We start from the raw sequence: 14,518 nt of genomic DNA on the forward strand, positions 1-14,518 counted from the left end.
AGAAGCAGAGCAGAAGTGCTTTGATCTTTTCTACACATCTTGACAGATTCAGAATAGATGAAAAAACAGACACAGATGGTACAGAACAAAAATAATAAATAATTTGAGACCCGATGTAATAATATAAAATCTTTAACTAAAAAATGTGTTTTAATATTTGCAGTTAAATCACGTTTTTTGTTAGTGAAGTAGAATTTTTTGTATCAATTCTGAACAAAATGCTTACAGTGCACGAGCCCAAAGAAGGATACTTCTCTTAAACCGCTCAGTGACATATTTTATAGGGATAGCTGTGGCATGTAGATGTGAAGACAGCCATAGATAGCTAGATGAATAATTCAAGAAATGGTGGAACCGAGAGCCATGCATCATTTTAATATCTTTGTCTAATACCCAGAAAAACAGGGATTCCCCAGGCAGGGAATCTAATAAAGCACACAGTCATGCACACTGTTTGACCAGCGACAACATGACCCTTGACACTTTGTCTCACACAGACACAATTCCTTTTGATTTAAACTAATGTAAACCCAACGTTAGGCTACTGATAATGATAATGTGGTTGCCTGTGTGTAGTCATGAAGAGTGAACTGAGTGAAAAATATCTGAAATATTCAGTGGAAGTGGAAAAGGACACTGGAAAGCCAATTTGGATTGTCATAACAGGCACAAGCACAGATGTTACCAATGACATTAACCATGGCTCAGTCCTACACCGTGACAGTGTGACAGTGAGACAATTTTCCTTCACACACACACACACACACACACACACACACACACACACACACACACACACACACACACACACACACACACACACCTGTCGGTCACAAATTGTAGATTCATACAGTGGAGTCCTAATGTTGATTGGAGGGGAGTTGCAGGCTTTTAAACTCTGTGTGGGAGTGTCCTTACAGAGTCGTTAAGGACATACACTGGACATCCATCCATCACAACGGCTCACCTCGCCCTAGCAACCCACACGAAGGCAGGTTAAGTCAACGACCCACAGGTGTGTCCCTAACGACTCTGTAGGGACACTCCCACACATAGTTTAAAATCCTGCAACTCCCCTCCAGTTAGTCAGAACTGAGGAAGCCTCTTTGGATGAGAGGTGAAGCTGAAACAGGTGTTGTCCTAAACTAACACACTACTGTGGCTGGCTGCTGCCACCTGGTGTTTAACTGCAGGTATTGCAGGAAGGACTCAACTTTTAGTTCACTCGCAAGAGTCCAATCAGCGAGCTGCGATCCGTCTGTTAGCGGGAGACTCTGGAGGGACACCTACCACTTTGAAAAGCGATGATCACGTGACAGACGGAGATAGCCGAAGCCGTCGGCAGACCGCTCCGGCGGCGTTACGAACAAACTATTAACCATTTATCGTCTGTGAGTTCAATAATGAAGCCGGTGGTGACAACGGGAAGCAGCGGAAGAATTGTACAACACTGTGAAACATTGTAAAAATCGTCTTCTTCGCTGCTAGTGGCGGCCAAGCTAGCAGTGCTAGCAGATTAGCCTCACTGCTAACTCGGCTGCCTCCGTTGACCACGTGACACTGGTGTTGCGGGTCCCTCGAGCTTCCTCCCCCCGCTCGTTTCGGTTGGTCAAAAACATTTCCGGCTCTCCGATTGGTCAGCGACCCTGGTAGTCTCGCCTCTGATTGGTCGGATGAAAAACAGAGGGGTCCGGTTCTTGCTCAGCGGTCTTCCGGCTTACATGTTGGGAAAAAAAAAGAAAAGACGAATGGAAAAAATTGTAATCCACGAAACGACCATTGCCTAGTAACTCCACGATAACGGTAACATCTGCACACACGTCGAAACGCGTTTGTTTGTTCGTCCCCTGCGAAGTTTGCGCCGTTGTGCTCTCGAGAAAGTTCAGAATTTAGCACGAAAAACAGGCGACACCAGTGTTAGCGATCCTAACGTTAGCTTGCTGCTGCTAGCTAGCTAGCTGGCTAACGAGGTAGCTTTTGAGTTTTTAAGGTTACCGAATCAGAACCAGTACCCGTAGCGAGTAATATCTGACTGGGTGGATATCGGGTTGTGTCCTTCTTGTGTTGGCAGTCGAAAAGTCGTTGTTGTACCTGCGCGTATTTTGATAAAAGACCAGCAACGATGCAGTTGTTGTCGGAGCAGTTTTGTCATATGTTGTTGCCCACATAACGCTAAACAAAAGGTCCACGCAAATGTTTTTGTTGCGTGTTTTTCACAGCGACATTCTCTTAAAATGTCGTCCGGCTTAATCGACATCAATTTCTCAAGGTCCATGTTTATCGACCTGCTCCTTTGCTAACGTTAGCTGCTAGCCATCGTATTCTGCAGCGGCACATTAGCTTGTTTATATACCCGCGTCCCCTGTTCGGGCTAAATTTGTCGGCTTTTATCGTCGAAATGCAGTTTTCAACTCGCCCTGAACCTTACTGATGCATCCGGTGTTTCTAGCTCTGAAATTAACGTACAATCTCAACATTGTTGTAGGTCTAAAATAGCTGAAATGAGCTCCCAGCAATTCCCCCGACACGGGCTGCCTGCCTCCGCCGGGGGAGCGCCTCAGATCTCTGCTGCTGGAAACCTGGTGTCTGTCAATCAGCCGTCAAACGCACCAGGTAACTTATTGTCACTGAAAACACTTGCAGGACACCTGGAAGAAAAAAAGTTAAATTACACTATTTTTTTTTTCCCTCAGGTGGTGGGGATACGGACAGCAGCCGGGATGCCGATCACGGGCAGCAGGATCATCCGCCTGCCGGGGGCGGGGGGACCTTGGCGTTCAGAGATGACAAGCAGGAGACCATGGTGGTCAGACCTTACCCACAAGTACAGACGCACGGCCAGCCACAAGCTGCTCCCCAAACTGTGCCAATCCAGCCTGGCACACCTGTGACTGTACCTGCCCCCTCTGTCCACCTCCCACAGGGCCAGCCTGCAGTCCTCACCGAGGGACAGATGAAGGTGAAGATTACAAGTGATACCGAAGCTTTGTGCACATACTGATATTACAGTGTGTAGTGTCTTTACACACTTTGATAATACATAAAGTCGATAAGATAAAGTACATTTTGGGGTTAGTGAACCATTAACTGTGGCTGAATAAGGTTGATTTATTCATTCATGAAGTGTTAGATTATCGCTGGTTCATGTAAGATAACCTTTCTGAAGTGAGGAGCTTGGCTGGACCAATTGTTGGGATGAGTCAGGGTTAAAAAGGGACCAACAGTCTGTATTGTTAAGCTTAAATTTTGAAAAGGATTTCACATGTAACAATTGAGTCCAGAGTTGGACAAGTTTCATTTTAAAGGGTCCGTTTGGGCTTGTTTAGTGTTAACTGGTCCAACGCTGAAATCTGAGATAAGATGAGGAAGGGCAATGGAATGAACAGGAAATTTATAACCTTTTAGCAATTACATTTTCAACATCTGTTTTAAGTCTAGTTTGGTAGAGATGTTCCAACTTCATGTAGTTTTGTTACAGCATTTAATTTGGAAGGATGAGTTCTGCGACTAAAAAGATATTTTCACAAAATGCTTGCGTAGATAATCAGATATAGAATCAGAACCAAATGAATCCCTAGGTGCTTAAAATGTAAGGGCTTTGATAGCTACTTAGTTTTGCTTTTAACTGGCTCACCAACAACATTTACTGTCAGCTTTATTAGGATACTGACCATGTTCAAATTGATCTAACAAATACTTAATGTAAATGCAAGTGTTCTTCTGCAACATGTCATTTCATATTGCAGTTTTTGGTTTCAGTAAATGCTGTTTTTCCCCCCGGCATTGCTCTGCTTCTAACACCTCTAAACAACAGAAATATATTTGCCTGTTGTCTTTTTTAGGCTGTCCTGAAGTCACCTATGCCAAGTCGTCTTATTGCCCCAGCACCAGCTTCCAATCAGGCTCACATCCCCATTCCCCCCAAGGTGCCTGGTCACATTACTGTCACCATAGAGAGCAGTACTACAACCCCATCTATTCCTGTGGCTACTATCAGTGGTCAGCAGGTGAGTGTGCTGTACTTTGTCTGTTACTGTATGTTATTGTCTCTTTCTTGCTGATTACTTAAGATTTGGGCTGCTTTCATTGTGTTATAGGGTCACTCCAGCAGCCTACACCACCTGATGCCAGCGAACATTCAGATCATTAGGGGCAGTGCTCCTGCACTGCAGATTGGGACCCCTGCGGTCCCTCCACAGACCTTCACATCACATTTACCTCGAGGTATGCATGATGTACTATGTTAAGACAGTGTGTCAGTAAATGTTTGCGTGTCATTGAAACTGTAGTCTCTTTACCCCATGTTTGCAGCAATGCATGTCTCTAGATCTGTTTTTCTTTGTGCCCTGCAGGGGCTGCTGCAGCAGCGGTGATGTCCAGCTCCAAAACTGTCCTGCGGCCAGCCACTGGAGCCAGTGCAGGCCCCGGCCAGCCCACAGTGCAGCACATCATCCACCAGACTATTCAGGTGATTTAAGGAGCTTTCATCAAAAAAAGTGTTGATATTTTATTTGAGACAGTGTATGTAACAGTGTCTTACGCCTCTGTCCACAGTCTCGCCCTGCTGTAACAACATCTACAGCGGTGCTTCCAACTGTGGTGGCCCCCATTTCAGCTAGTAGAACTCAGTCCCCAGTGATCAGCCCAACAGTCACGCACTCTGCAGAGGTGGCACATGGGTAAGTAGCGATCTCAGTTTATCAACTAGGACCTGAGCAGAGATGCTGCATGCATACGTATTAGAAATTATAATAGATCGGTCACCATTTTAATTTGATGGATTTTTACAGCAAAGTTAAAGGATTTGTGGCGATCATACATGGGGAGCTGTGATAATATGAAACATTACATTGTTCTATTATCCTTTACGTCTTTAACAGCCATTTGTGTTCTTTAATATGGGGCTATTTTGTGGCCCTTTCCTTTTAGACTTTTATCAAACCGTACCTGTGCCTCATTTGATGCAGTATTATTTTCTTCCAGGCGTCCAGGGCTGACAATTCACCCCCCTCCAGCCACAGTCAGCATTCAGAGGTCTCAGACATCCCGTGACACCGCCACACGGATCACACTGCCGTCTCACCCTGCTATCGGGTCTCAAAAGCCTCAGCCTCCGCACACTATGACACAGGTTACTGCTTCTTGATGGCTGCCTGCATCAACAATGAAGGGTCATTGTAATAAGTGGCATTGACATTATTGCTCCTGTTTTTTGCCTCCCACAGAAACCCATCTTTAGTCCTGTGACACCAGTAGCTGCAGCAACTGTGGCACCAATTGTTGCCACTAACACCGTGCCATCAACCACAACAATAGGTACTGATTTTTTGTATAACAATATCTACAACTAGTTACAAAACTTTTTAATCTTTGACTGCAAATTACCCATTCTTCCCTCAGAAATATTAAAAACCTGTCTCCTACTTGTTCAGGCACTGTGCCACACACGCAGATGACCAGTAACACTATTGTTACCATGACAATGGCGTCACACTCTTCACATGCTACAGCAGTGACCACCTCAGCCATCCCTGTTGGTACGTTGGTCATTTTGTGTCTTTGGTCAGAGCGCTGTTGTGCGCTTCATTAGCAGGATGTGGTTGTGGTAGTGTGTTTTGGGTAAATCTTTCTCTTAACCATTAATTTTTTGTTGTTCACAGCTAAAGTGGTCCCTCAGCCCATCGCCCACTCTTCATCCCGTGTGCAGCCCGACTATCCCGGAGAGAGAACCAACCTCATCCCCATCCCAGGCCATCGGTCGTCTCCTAACCCTGTCACCATGGAAGCAAGAAGTGACAACAGGTGAGCTCAAGATTGTGAATTGAGTCTCGCTCACTGACACAGTTACACCAGGACAAAACATCCGTGAAATGGATTGTTGGGTCATAAGGAGACAGTGGTTGACGTCCAACCTAATCAGTTTTGTTTGAATAGCTCAGTGTAAAGTCACACCTGACTGACATCAAAGAACTACCTGCTCGTAGTGACATGCTAACATGCTGATGTTTAGTATGTTAGCAGAATTTCTAGTTAAAATGTTGACCTGATGATGGCACTATTTTAAAAAAAAAAAAAACAAGGGTTCACCAAAATTCTTATGATTCATCCCTCAGGGAGACATAAATGTCTCCACAAACAATTTCATGGCAATCCACCAAGTAGTTGTTGGGTTATTTCAGTCTGGACCAACATGGTTGATCAACTGACCCTCAGTCCGCCCCTGCCATCCCTTTAACCACAATGGATCAAAAGGTTGTTTTGTAATTATGTCTGAATATGGACAATATATGTAAGATGAATGACGAGTAAAATGTGATCAACTGTTAGAGTAGGACAGAAACTTTATTCAGATAACGATGAGTATTGGATTAATCATGTATATATTTTTCCGTTCAAGGCCTTCGGTGCCTGTGCAGTTCCAGTATTTCCTGCCGGCGTACTCCTCGTCATACCCTCTGACGCACACCTACACCCCCATCAGCAGCTCTGTATCCACCATCCGCCAGTATCCTGGTAAGCACCACTAACCAATGTTGTTTTGCTGCAGTCACAGCCAACTGCTGTAGTGAATGTTGAACATAGTGTGCATTAACTTTATAATCTGACTAAATCTAAACTGTCACAAATTGTCACAAAAGCATGATGAAGTCCGTGCATCTGTGAAACTTGAGGGTTAAACATGTAACTTAATAGAACAAAGATGTCATTTTAACTTTATTTTCCCTTTCATTAAGTTACTCCTCAAGCTCCGAGCTCAGCACTGCCCACCCAAGCTGGAGTAGGCGTGGCAACCACTGTCCATCTGAACCACATGCAGCTGATGGCAGTGGACCGGATTGGTCTCCCATCAGCACAAATCAGCACCCAAGGGATCCAGCCAGCACCAATCACTGCGCAGGGCATCCAGCCTGCACCGATTGGAGTGCAGGGCCTGCACACGTCTGCACCAATCACCACGCAAGGAATACAGCAGACACCAATAGTCACACAGCAGCAACAGCAGCAGCAACAGGCGCAGTCTGAAGCCAAACCTGGTAAATACCGATTCTGTACTGCCTCCAGAAGAACAACGTGGTGTTTATGAGCTGTTTGTGATGCATGTTCTCTTTTGTTCAGGGGTTGTTTTGGCTGATGGCTATGTAGCTAGTCCCATCAGCACCACATTCAGCACCACCCAGCCAGTAGCCACCATGGTGCAGGCACATGCCCAGGGTGGAGTAGGAGGAGCTCCCACCCTGGTCTCCTCCCCTAGACCCAGCATCCTCCGCAAGAAACCTGCTAATGAAAGGTGAGTAGGAGATCAGCACACAAGGCTGAGAGCTGCACGCAACAATGTTTTCATTTTCATCTCCTGAACCACTTTTAGTGTGTGGTCCAGTCAGAATTTGCAAACTCTCTAAACCACACAAACGTGTCTTAAACAGCTTGTTTGAACCCAATGAGTGCCACCTGTTTTTGAAATCGATGCGTGTTTGTGTTCATTACCGAGAGTGTTATCCAGCAGATAATATCTCAGTAAACTGACAACATAATTCACTTGTATGTGGCATAAGATTAAATCTGTCTGCACAGAGTATCTCTTGTTATTTCCTGAATCAGTACAGGCTGTGGTAACTCTAACCCTGGCCCTATAATTTTTAGACCAAAACCCAGCCATAAAATAAGACCTACCTCGGAAAGTGTGTCTTAGACCGCAGCTCTGTGCAATAATAATCAGATGACATTTTCAACGAGGACTTTCAGGGGCACATAGTCTGTCAGCTTTGGATTCTCCAAATAAAGTTTGACAGAAACTTGTAAAGTTCAAGTTTGATGGTTAAAATTGTCCTTTTACCAAACAAATCCTGCCTTTCTTTGTGTTTCAGTTGTGTACGTAAAAACCTGATCCCCGCGCAGCCCAGTGAACCTGGTAGTGGCAGAATGGATAGTGGCATGCGAGGAGCCGGATCTCCCCGACCTGCAGGGTGAGTCCTCTGTCATTTCGATCACATCACTTACATTCCTGTTAACATCCTGTCATTAGAAGTTCTAATATACGTTCGTAACCTGAGACTTTTGCCTCTTCTTAGTGTGAAGCCCAAAGCGGAGGTTCACATGGCGGTGGCCCCTCCTGTCATGGCTACAGTAGAAGCACTGCCCTCTCAGGGAGGAGAGCAGCAGGCCTCACACGCCCAGCACCTCGCCCAAGCCATCCCCACCATGCTCGCCACGCCGGGGCCTGTACCACCCTCCCAGCCCTCCACTATCCTCTCCGCCCTGCCAGCAGCCATGGCTGTAACTCCCCCTGTTCCCGCTTCAATGGCCAACACTGTGGCCTCTCCCACTCAACCTGCAGCCAGTAGCACTGCAGCCTCTGCTCTCAGCTCCGCCTGCCCAGATCTGAAAATAAAGCAGGAGGTGGAAGCCATGGACACCTCCCAGCCAGGTGAGGAGCATGTCAGTCATCAGTGAAAATGATCAATGTAAGGAAAGTGAAATAAACACATATATAAACACTGTCTATCTTTTATCTTTTATCTTGTCAGACCCCAATGCAAACTTGTCATTAGCCCCAGGCCTCACCACCCAGGCCTCCACCCTAAATGCCCCTGCCACAGGAGATCTGATCCCAGGAGCCTCCCCGAGGAAAAAGCCCCGCAAGCAGCAGCATGTTATTTCAACAGAGGAGAGTGAGATGGTGGAGACCAACAGCACAGATGAGGAGAAGGCCCCAGGCAGGCCCATCACCGGCAGGGCTGAGAGACGGGAATCCCCACCAAGGGAATATGTTGGTATGTAATGCAGTTCTATCCATTAGTGCAGTGATGACAGTAATGTGTTATCTGCACTATCAGTTGTTCAACACTTGTTTTTGTCTTCCAGATGAGGAAGGAGTGCGGTATGTACCAGTCAGGCCACGACCACCGGTGACTCTTCTGCGGCACTATCGGAACCCCTGGAAAGCTGCCTACCACCACTTCCAGAGGTACAGCGACATCCGAGTCAAAGGTCAGTAACCTCCTGCTCACAGGCAAAAAACCTCAATACTTTATACAGCTAATGAGAATGAATGATGATGGCTTTTCTTTTAAACAACAACCTTGTGCCTTTCTTATAGAGGAGAAGAAGGGCAGCTTACAGGATATGGCCAACCAGAGAGGAGTGGCATGCAGAGCACAAGGCTGGAAAATTCACCTGTGTGCAGCACAGCTCAGGCAGTTGGTGAGTGCTGACCTCAGACCTGCCAAAATCCAACACTGTAGTGTTTATCTTAATGGTCCTTTTAAGATTTTCACTGGTCTAGATAAAGGCTGAGTTTGTTTGTGGCTGAAACGACAGTGAGTTACATATTAGCCGTATTAATTATGTTTTGTCCTTACGTTTCTAAAACTTTGTTGACGTAAAATCTCAACTAACATTGCTGCACTGTCAGTTTCCTTTCTTGTATTAGTTGTACTAGCACAGGAATTCAAATCAAAATAAAAACTAATTGATATATAAACATCTATGCACTCAACTACAATATATACGACAACTTAGTTACATATAGAAATATGTAAAGATATGTGACTCAGAGAAATTGCTCAGGGCTGAAACAACATGCTAATAAAGCTTGTTAAATTGAAAGTTGAGATTCACCATGAGCTCCTTGTAACAATAATTCAGTGATATTGTCCAGAGATAAAATCAATCTTGTCACTGTCATTTTTTGATTGTACTTCTGTAAACACAATGTGTTTGTGACTTGATCTGTAGTCGAGTTTGGAGCATGATGTGTACAGCCGCCTCTCCACCCTTCAAGAGGGCCTGATTCCTAAGAAGAGGGCAGGAGCCGATGATGACCTTCACCGAATCAATGAGCTTATACAGGTAATATTGTTACTGCAGGCCAGGATCTCAAAAATATCACTAGACATTAGAGTCTGTCTCCTTGCTGCTGCTTCCTTCCTTGTCATGTTTACAGTGGGAACAAATGACCCAGCAGTTGTAAATACCGATCACAACACCTTCAGAAAATAAGAGTTAATTGACATAGGATGAAACAATCATTAAAATAGATGGCCATTAATTTAATAGTTGACAACTAATCGGTAAATGTCCTTTGTCCACAGGGTAACATGCAGCGCTGTAAGCTGGTGATGGACCAGGTGACCGAGGCCAGAGACACCATGATGAAAGTGCTCGACCATAAGGAGAAAGTGCTGAAGCTGCTCAACAAGAACGGCGCCGTCAAGAAGTCCTCCAAACTGAAGCGTAAAGAACGGGCATAACCGAGGCAAGGACCTCCACCTCTGTCGACAACCACCACCCTCCCCTCTCTGAAGGGGTGAAGGAGCTGCTCAGAACTTGGTGCTATGATTTGCCTGCATACAATCACTCGCAGTCTCCCGAGCTTGCCTGAGAGCGGGCAGAGAGAAGTGACGGGAGGGCTTCAAGAGCAAGAAAGGCCCATCGGGATTAGGTTCTCATTACGACCCAACGCACATATTGAGCGTGGAGCATCGTAGGTCACATCAGAGTGACCAACTGGACGGCCCTGTCACCGCTTCCCCTCTTTTTGTTCATTTTTGAAGAGACCATTTTTACTAACTTAATTCCTGCCTCTGCTTTAAAGACAATGTTTGGAGTGGCACATGGTGTATCTTTGATTTTTGGCACTAAATGCAGGTGCAGTGAATCCATGTAAGTGATGAAAGTGTTTCAGTTAAGCTGAACACCTTGAGAGTTATTGAGTTAAATCTTAATCGTATAAAAGGAGTCCTGTAGTGAGCTGTGTGTACAGACTAATCTCAATCGTGCTCTTCTCATTAATCTGTGCCTTCATTTTGTCGGTGTACATGAAATGGATGAGGATGTGTGAACGCTGTTTCACGTGCTGTTTAAATATTCTCAAAGACAAGTTTCACTGCTTACCCCTTTTTCTCAGAATGTCCTGCACCTAGATTCTTGTAGTTCAAATTTGTTTATTTAGTATGAGTTACCCATTATCAGCCACATGTATATGTAATGTAAGAGATGATGGAGTACTTATGAGGTTCAAGATATTAAAAAAAAAAAACACTAGGAGAGGACCTAAATGTGGCAATTTGAATTGATACACAAAAAATGCTCTTGAAGGATTAATAGTGTCCTAAAATTGTTATCTGAAAGTGAGAACACAGCATATGCATAATGCCAAGTTACCTTTACATTTCAGCTGCTCTGAATCATCTACTTAATCCAGAGTAAATGGGGGTCATGGTGGTTTAAAACAATATTTCATTTGGAGCGTTTGCCAGACAGAGTATCCAGAGAATATCCTCGTGTGAACTGAATTCATGTAAATCACTGTAAATGTGCTTTTGGTTTTTCATTGACCTCGTTCTTTTCATGTTTTGTACTCGGTGAAACATTTTGTGCTGTGTGATGTGTGCCGCTTCATTTTGCAGAGTGTAAAGATAATGACATTATGGGATGAAGTGAGCCTGAAACGTTCAGCTATTGTACATTGTTTTTGTCTGTGTAATTATAGTAAAGATACTTAAACAATACCACGGTTAAGCTTGTATGTCGCTATGTTTATTTGTTCGTTTTCCTTTTATTTGTCATTCTAATGTCTTTTTTTTAAATTGCATATTGTTATAAAATAATTCTGGTGCCAAGCGAACTGGATAAACGGACCTCAGACACCTTAGGACAGATAGTGAGATTGCAAGGTTTTGTAGGATTTTGTTGATTGGTCTCATAATGGTTTGATGATGGAACTAGTCCCTGCAACCCTCAGGAGGTGCATCAACTCATCTACTCAGGCCCATGCTGATGGAAAGTCAGGTGAAGTTTTGAAGTCCACAAAACATTTCTGGAGCTTCTCAGCAACACAGCGTTGCAGCATTCTCCTAAACAACTGAAGTAGATTGGGTCTTGTTTTAAAATGTAAAAAAAAACAAAAAAAACAACATAAAATGGCTCCATGCTGCTTCTCTGGCACAATCCAAGTCACTGGAAGCCCCGAGATCCCAAATTGATTTGTTAAGACATAATTTATACCCTTTACTGTAACTGCTAGGCTAAGTACACCTGTATGAAGTGGGTGTGTGAGCTCGACCGTGCCAGAAATGTTTTTTGGACTATAAAATTACATCTGATTTTCTGTTGGCATGAGGGTGAATAGATGTTTGACCATATTCACTCAGCGGCTATTTACCTCTGACAACACGCTCAGGGTGGAAAACTCAACTGTGGCACTGCTGTGTTCCAGATTGCGAGCTGTGTAAATGTACGAAATCTGACACATTATTATCATTTCACTGCCTCCAGATTGATCAGCAACTGAAAAGACAATGGATAGCAAAAATCCAGACAGACAACGGGCCATATTTCAAAATAAAACACCATATGTGATGACCCATTAGCTTCTGATAGACACCAGCTCACGTTAGCATTCAGCCACTCCCTAGCTAACGTTACTGTTTGATAGTGCTTTTAAATTAAGGCAATTGAAAGCGAAAGTATTGACATGATATGATTGAAATATAATCCATGCATTTCATGGCACATTCAATTGCCACACAAAATGTGTCTGAGGGCTGCCATTGGCCCATGGGCCGCACATTTGGAGCCCCTGCTTTACAGTATTATCTCCGATCTTTGCATGTGATTATACTTCAGTGTCAACAGAAATGAGGAACCTACACTCTAACCCAACAGATGGTACCTATTGTAAAACCCTGTTTTCTTCTTAGGTATTATTTGAAAGCATGTTAAACCAGGTCTACACTCCGATTTAACCCTTTTTGAAGGAGATACTTCTGGAAGTCAGTTTATCTTTATGGCTCGGTCTAATCTGTCATTATTGTCACAGACCAAAACTGGTATGTACTGAATGAGCTGTTATATCCAGTGAGATCACATTCTCACTTCTCCAGAGTGAGTGAGTCCAGTCGCTCCTCTTTGCTATCTGCTGTTTACAACATAATTACCTTCGAGTACAGCAGGACGCGTTGGCAATTCTTGACCTCTGACGACTGTTTATGGATCAGGGAAAATGACTTACCGGCATTTGGGTAATCCACTTTCCCCTAGTAGCATGAATGCACACACCAGCTGACTGATCCTGTTGCCAAATAATGCCACTTGGTTTGGTGTGTAGAATATTGGAAACGTAAAGATTTTCATGCCTTTCTATGTCCGGCATGTATCATCTGTTTCAGTTAGAAAGGACTTGGATAATACGTTTAATTGAAATCCTGGTTTTGACTTAATTGTTGTTGATTTTTTGATCATGTTAATTGTGTTTGTCATATACTGTATGTGTTTAATAGACAGAGATATTGTGTTAATATAGTTTCCAGTAGATTGCAGTACTCCTGTCATCTTCACACTCCCTAAACGATCTCTATCTAATCATTTGAGATTAACATCAGATTTTTAAACACAAATTACTATTATTCTCATGAAAACAATTAAAATTCATGCAGCGTGATGATATTAAGTGTGCGCCTCGAGTCTGGTGGTTAGTACTGGGTGGCTCTACCCTTGCAGGAGCAAAGTCAAAAGGCCATAAAGGGGGTGTTTGCTCGGAAAACTCCCTGCTTCCTGCTTCAGAGACAGTCAAGGAAACGTTCCCTCAGCAGCAGCAGCAGCAGCAGCAGGGCCTTCCACCGAAGAAGTTTTCTCAGGTAAGAGGTGACATCATACACACACAACAGTCTTCAAATCGCTTGATCATACTTAGTATCAGTGGGGTTTTTTGTGATACAGTGAGATTCAACATAAAATCTTTAATTGAAATGTCTTGAAAGAGGAGGTCACATTGATATATCGCTAAGATATGATTTTTTAAATGTGCTTAATGCAGAATTTTGTTACTTTTTTACCTTAAAACATCAGCTTCAAAATCATTTTGATGGGACAGTGTCTTGTAATAAAGTGAACGGTGTCTCTGTCTCAGCCACTCCGCCCCTCTATCACTTGTTTCTGCACTATGTAACTTAAGTGAGAGGGTAGGATCACAGCAGTACATACATGTTTACTTCCAGACACCAGCTTTTTAACTCATAACATTGTTATGATGTAATCAGTTTTGTTTGTAGTTAGCACCAACATTACTTTTGACAAACCTGGGATTTGTATTTGATTTGTATTTATGACAGTGGTGTTCCATTCAGAAACTGTGGGGGGCGCTAAATTGCTAACTAAAATTTTTAAGATTTTAGTTGAAAAAATTGAAAAATTAACAAAAAATAATCGACAAATTGTGAAGTAATAACAGTTTTGACATTTTGACGCATTTTTACTGTGTCGCAGAGATATCTACTGAAGTTAGCATGCTACCAGCTAACCCCGACCCATCCTGGTCCAAAGCTTGTGTTGTTAATACCACTCCCCTGGTGATCCCAGTCCAGACCGCTTACTGCACGGCTAACTGAGCAAACTAGCTAATGGCAGCTATAGCTAGCAGCAGTCAACTGTTACTCTAGCGTTATGCTACCCTCTATTAGTTTTGAGTATGAATTAGACAGATGGCCATTTTTTACATATTGCACCTTTAACGTTTAAA

At 43.7% G+C, this 14,518-nt stretch overlaps 1 protein-coding gene across 3 annotated transcripts; it reads left to right on the forward strand.

Moving 5' to 3' along the window:
* The first annotated feature begins 1,169 nt into the window (after positions 1-1,169).
* sap130a (Sin3A-associated protein a) lies at positions 1,170-11,510 on the forward strand. 3 transcript variants are annotated; one of them, XM_073476030.1, is made up of 21 exons: positions 1,170-1,193; positions 2,486-2,613; positions 2,694-2,959; positions 3,843-4,007; positions 4,098-4,224; positions 4,353-4,468; positions 4,555-4,679; positions 4,984-5,131; positions 5,226-5,316; positions 5,433-5,537; positions 5,661-5,802; positions 6,398-6,513; positions 6,735-7,034; positions 7,117-7,288; positions 7,866-7,964; positions 8,070-8,425; positions 8,526-8,771; positions 8,863-8,988; positions 9,098-9,201; positions 9,736-9,849; positions 10,092-11,510. In XM_073476030.1, the coding sequence occupies exons 2-21, from the start codon at positions 2,502-2,504 to the stop codon at positions 10,248-10,250; spliced, it is 3,189 nt and encodes a 1,062-aa protein (XP_073332131.1). In that variant the 5' UTR covers positions 1,170-1,193; positions 2,486-2,501; the 3' UTR covers positions 10,251-11,510. The 3 variants fall into 3 exon arrangements, with proteins under 3 accessions (XP_073332131.1, XP_073332129.1, XP_073332128.1); XM_073476028.1 differs by lacking the exon at positions 1,170-1,193 and adding an exon at positions 1,314-1,391; XM_073476027.1 differs by lacking the exon at positions 1,170-1,193 and adding an exon at positions 1,623-1,803.
* The last annotated feature ends 3,008 nt before the right edge of the window (positions 11,511-14,518 follow it).

The sequence above is a fragment of the Pagrus major genome, chromosome 11 (assembly GCF_040436345.1).
Source record: "Pagrus major chromosome 11, Pma_NU_1.0".
In the NCBI taxonomy this organism is placed as follows: domain Eukaryota; kingdom Metazoa; phylum Chordata; class Actinopteri; order Spariformes; family Sparidae; genus Pagrus; species Pagrus major.

Coding starts and splice junctions, on each gene's coding strand:
- sap130a (XM_073476030.1), top strand. CDS start 2,502: ATGAGCTCCCAGCAATTCCCCCGACACGGGCTGCCTGCCTCCGCCGGG. Junction 2,960..3,842: donor TCACCGAGGGACAGATGAAG/GTGAAGATTACA, acceptor TGTCTTTTTTAG/GCTGTCCTGAAGTCACCTAT. Junction 7,965..8,069: donor GGATCTCCCCGACCTGCAGG/GTGAGTCCTCTG, acceptor GCCTCTTCTTAG/TGTGAAGCCCAAAGCGGAGG.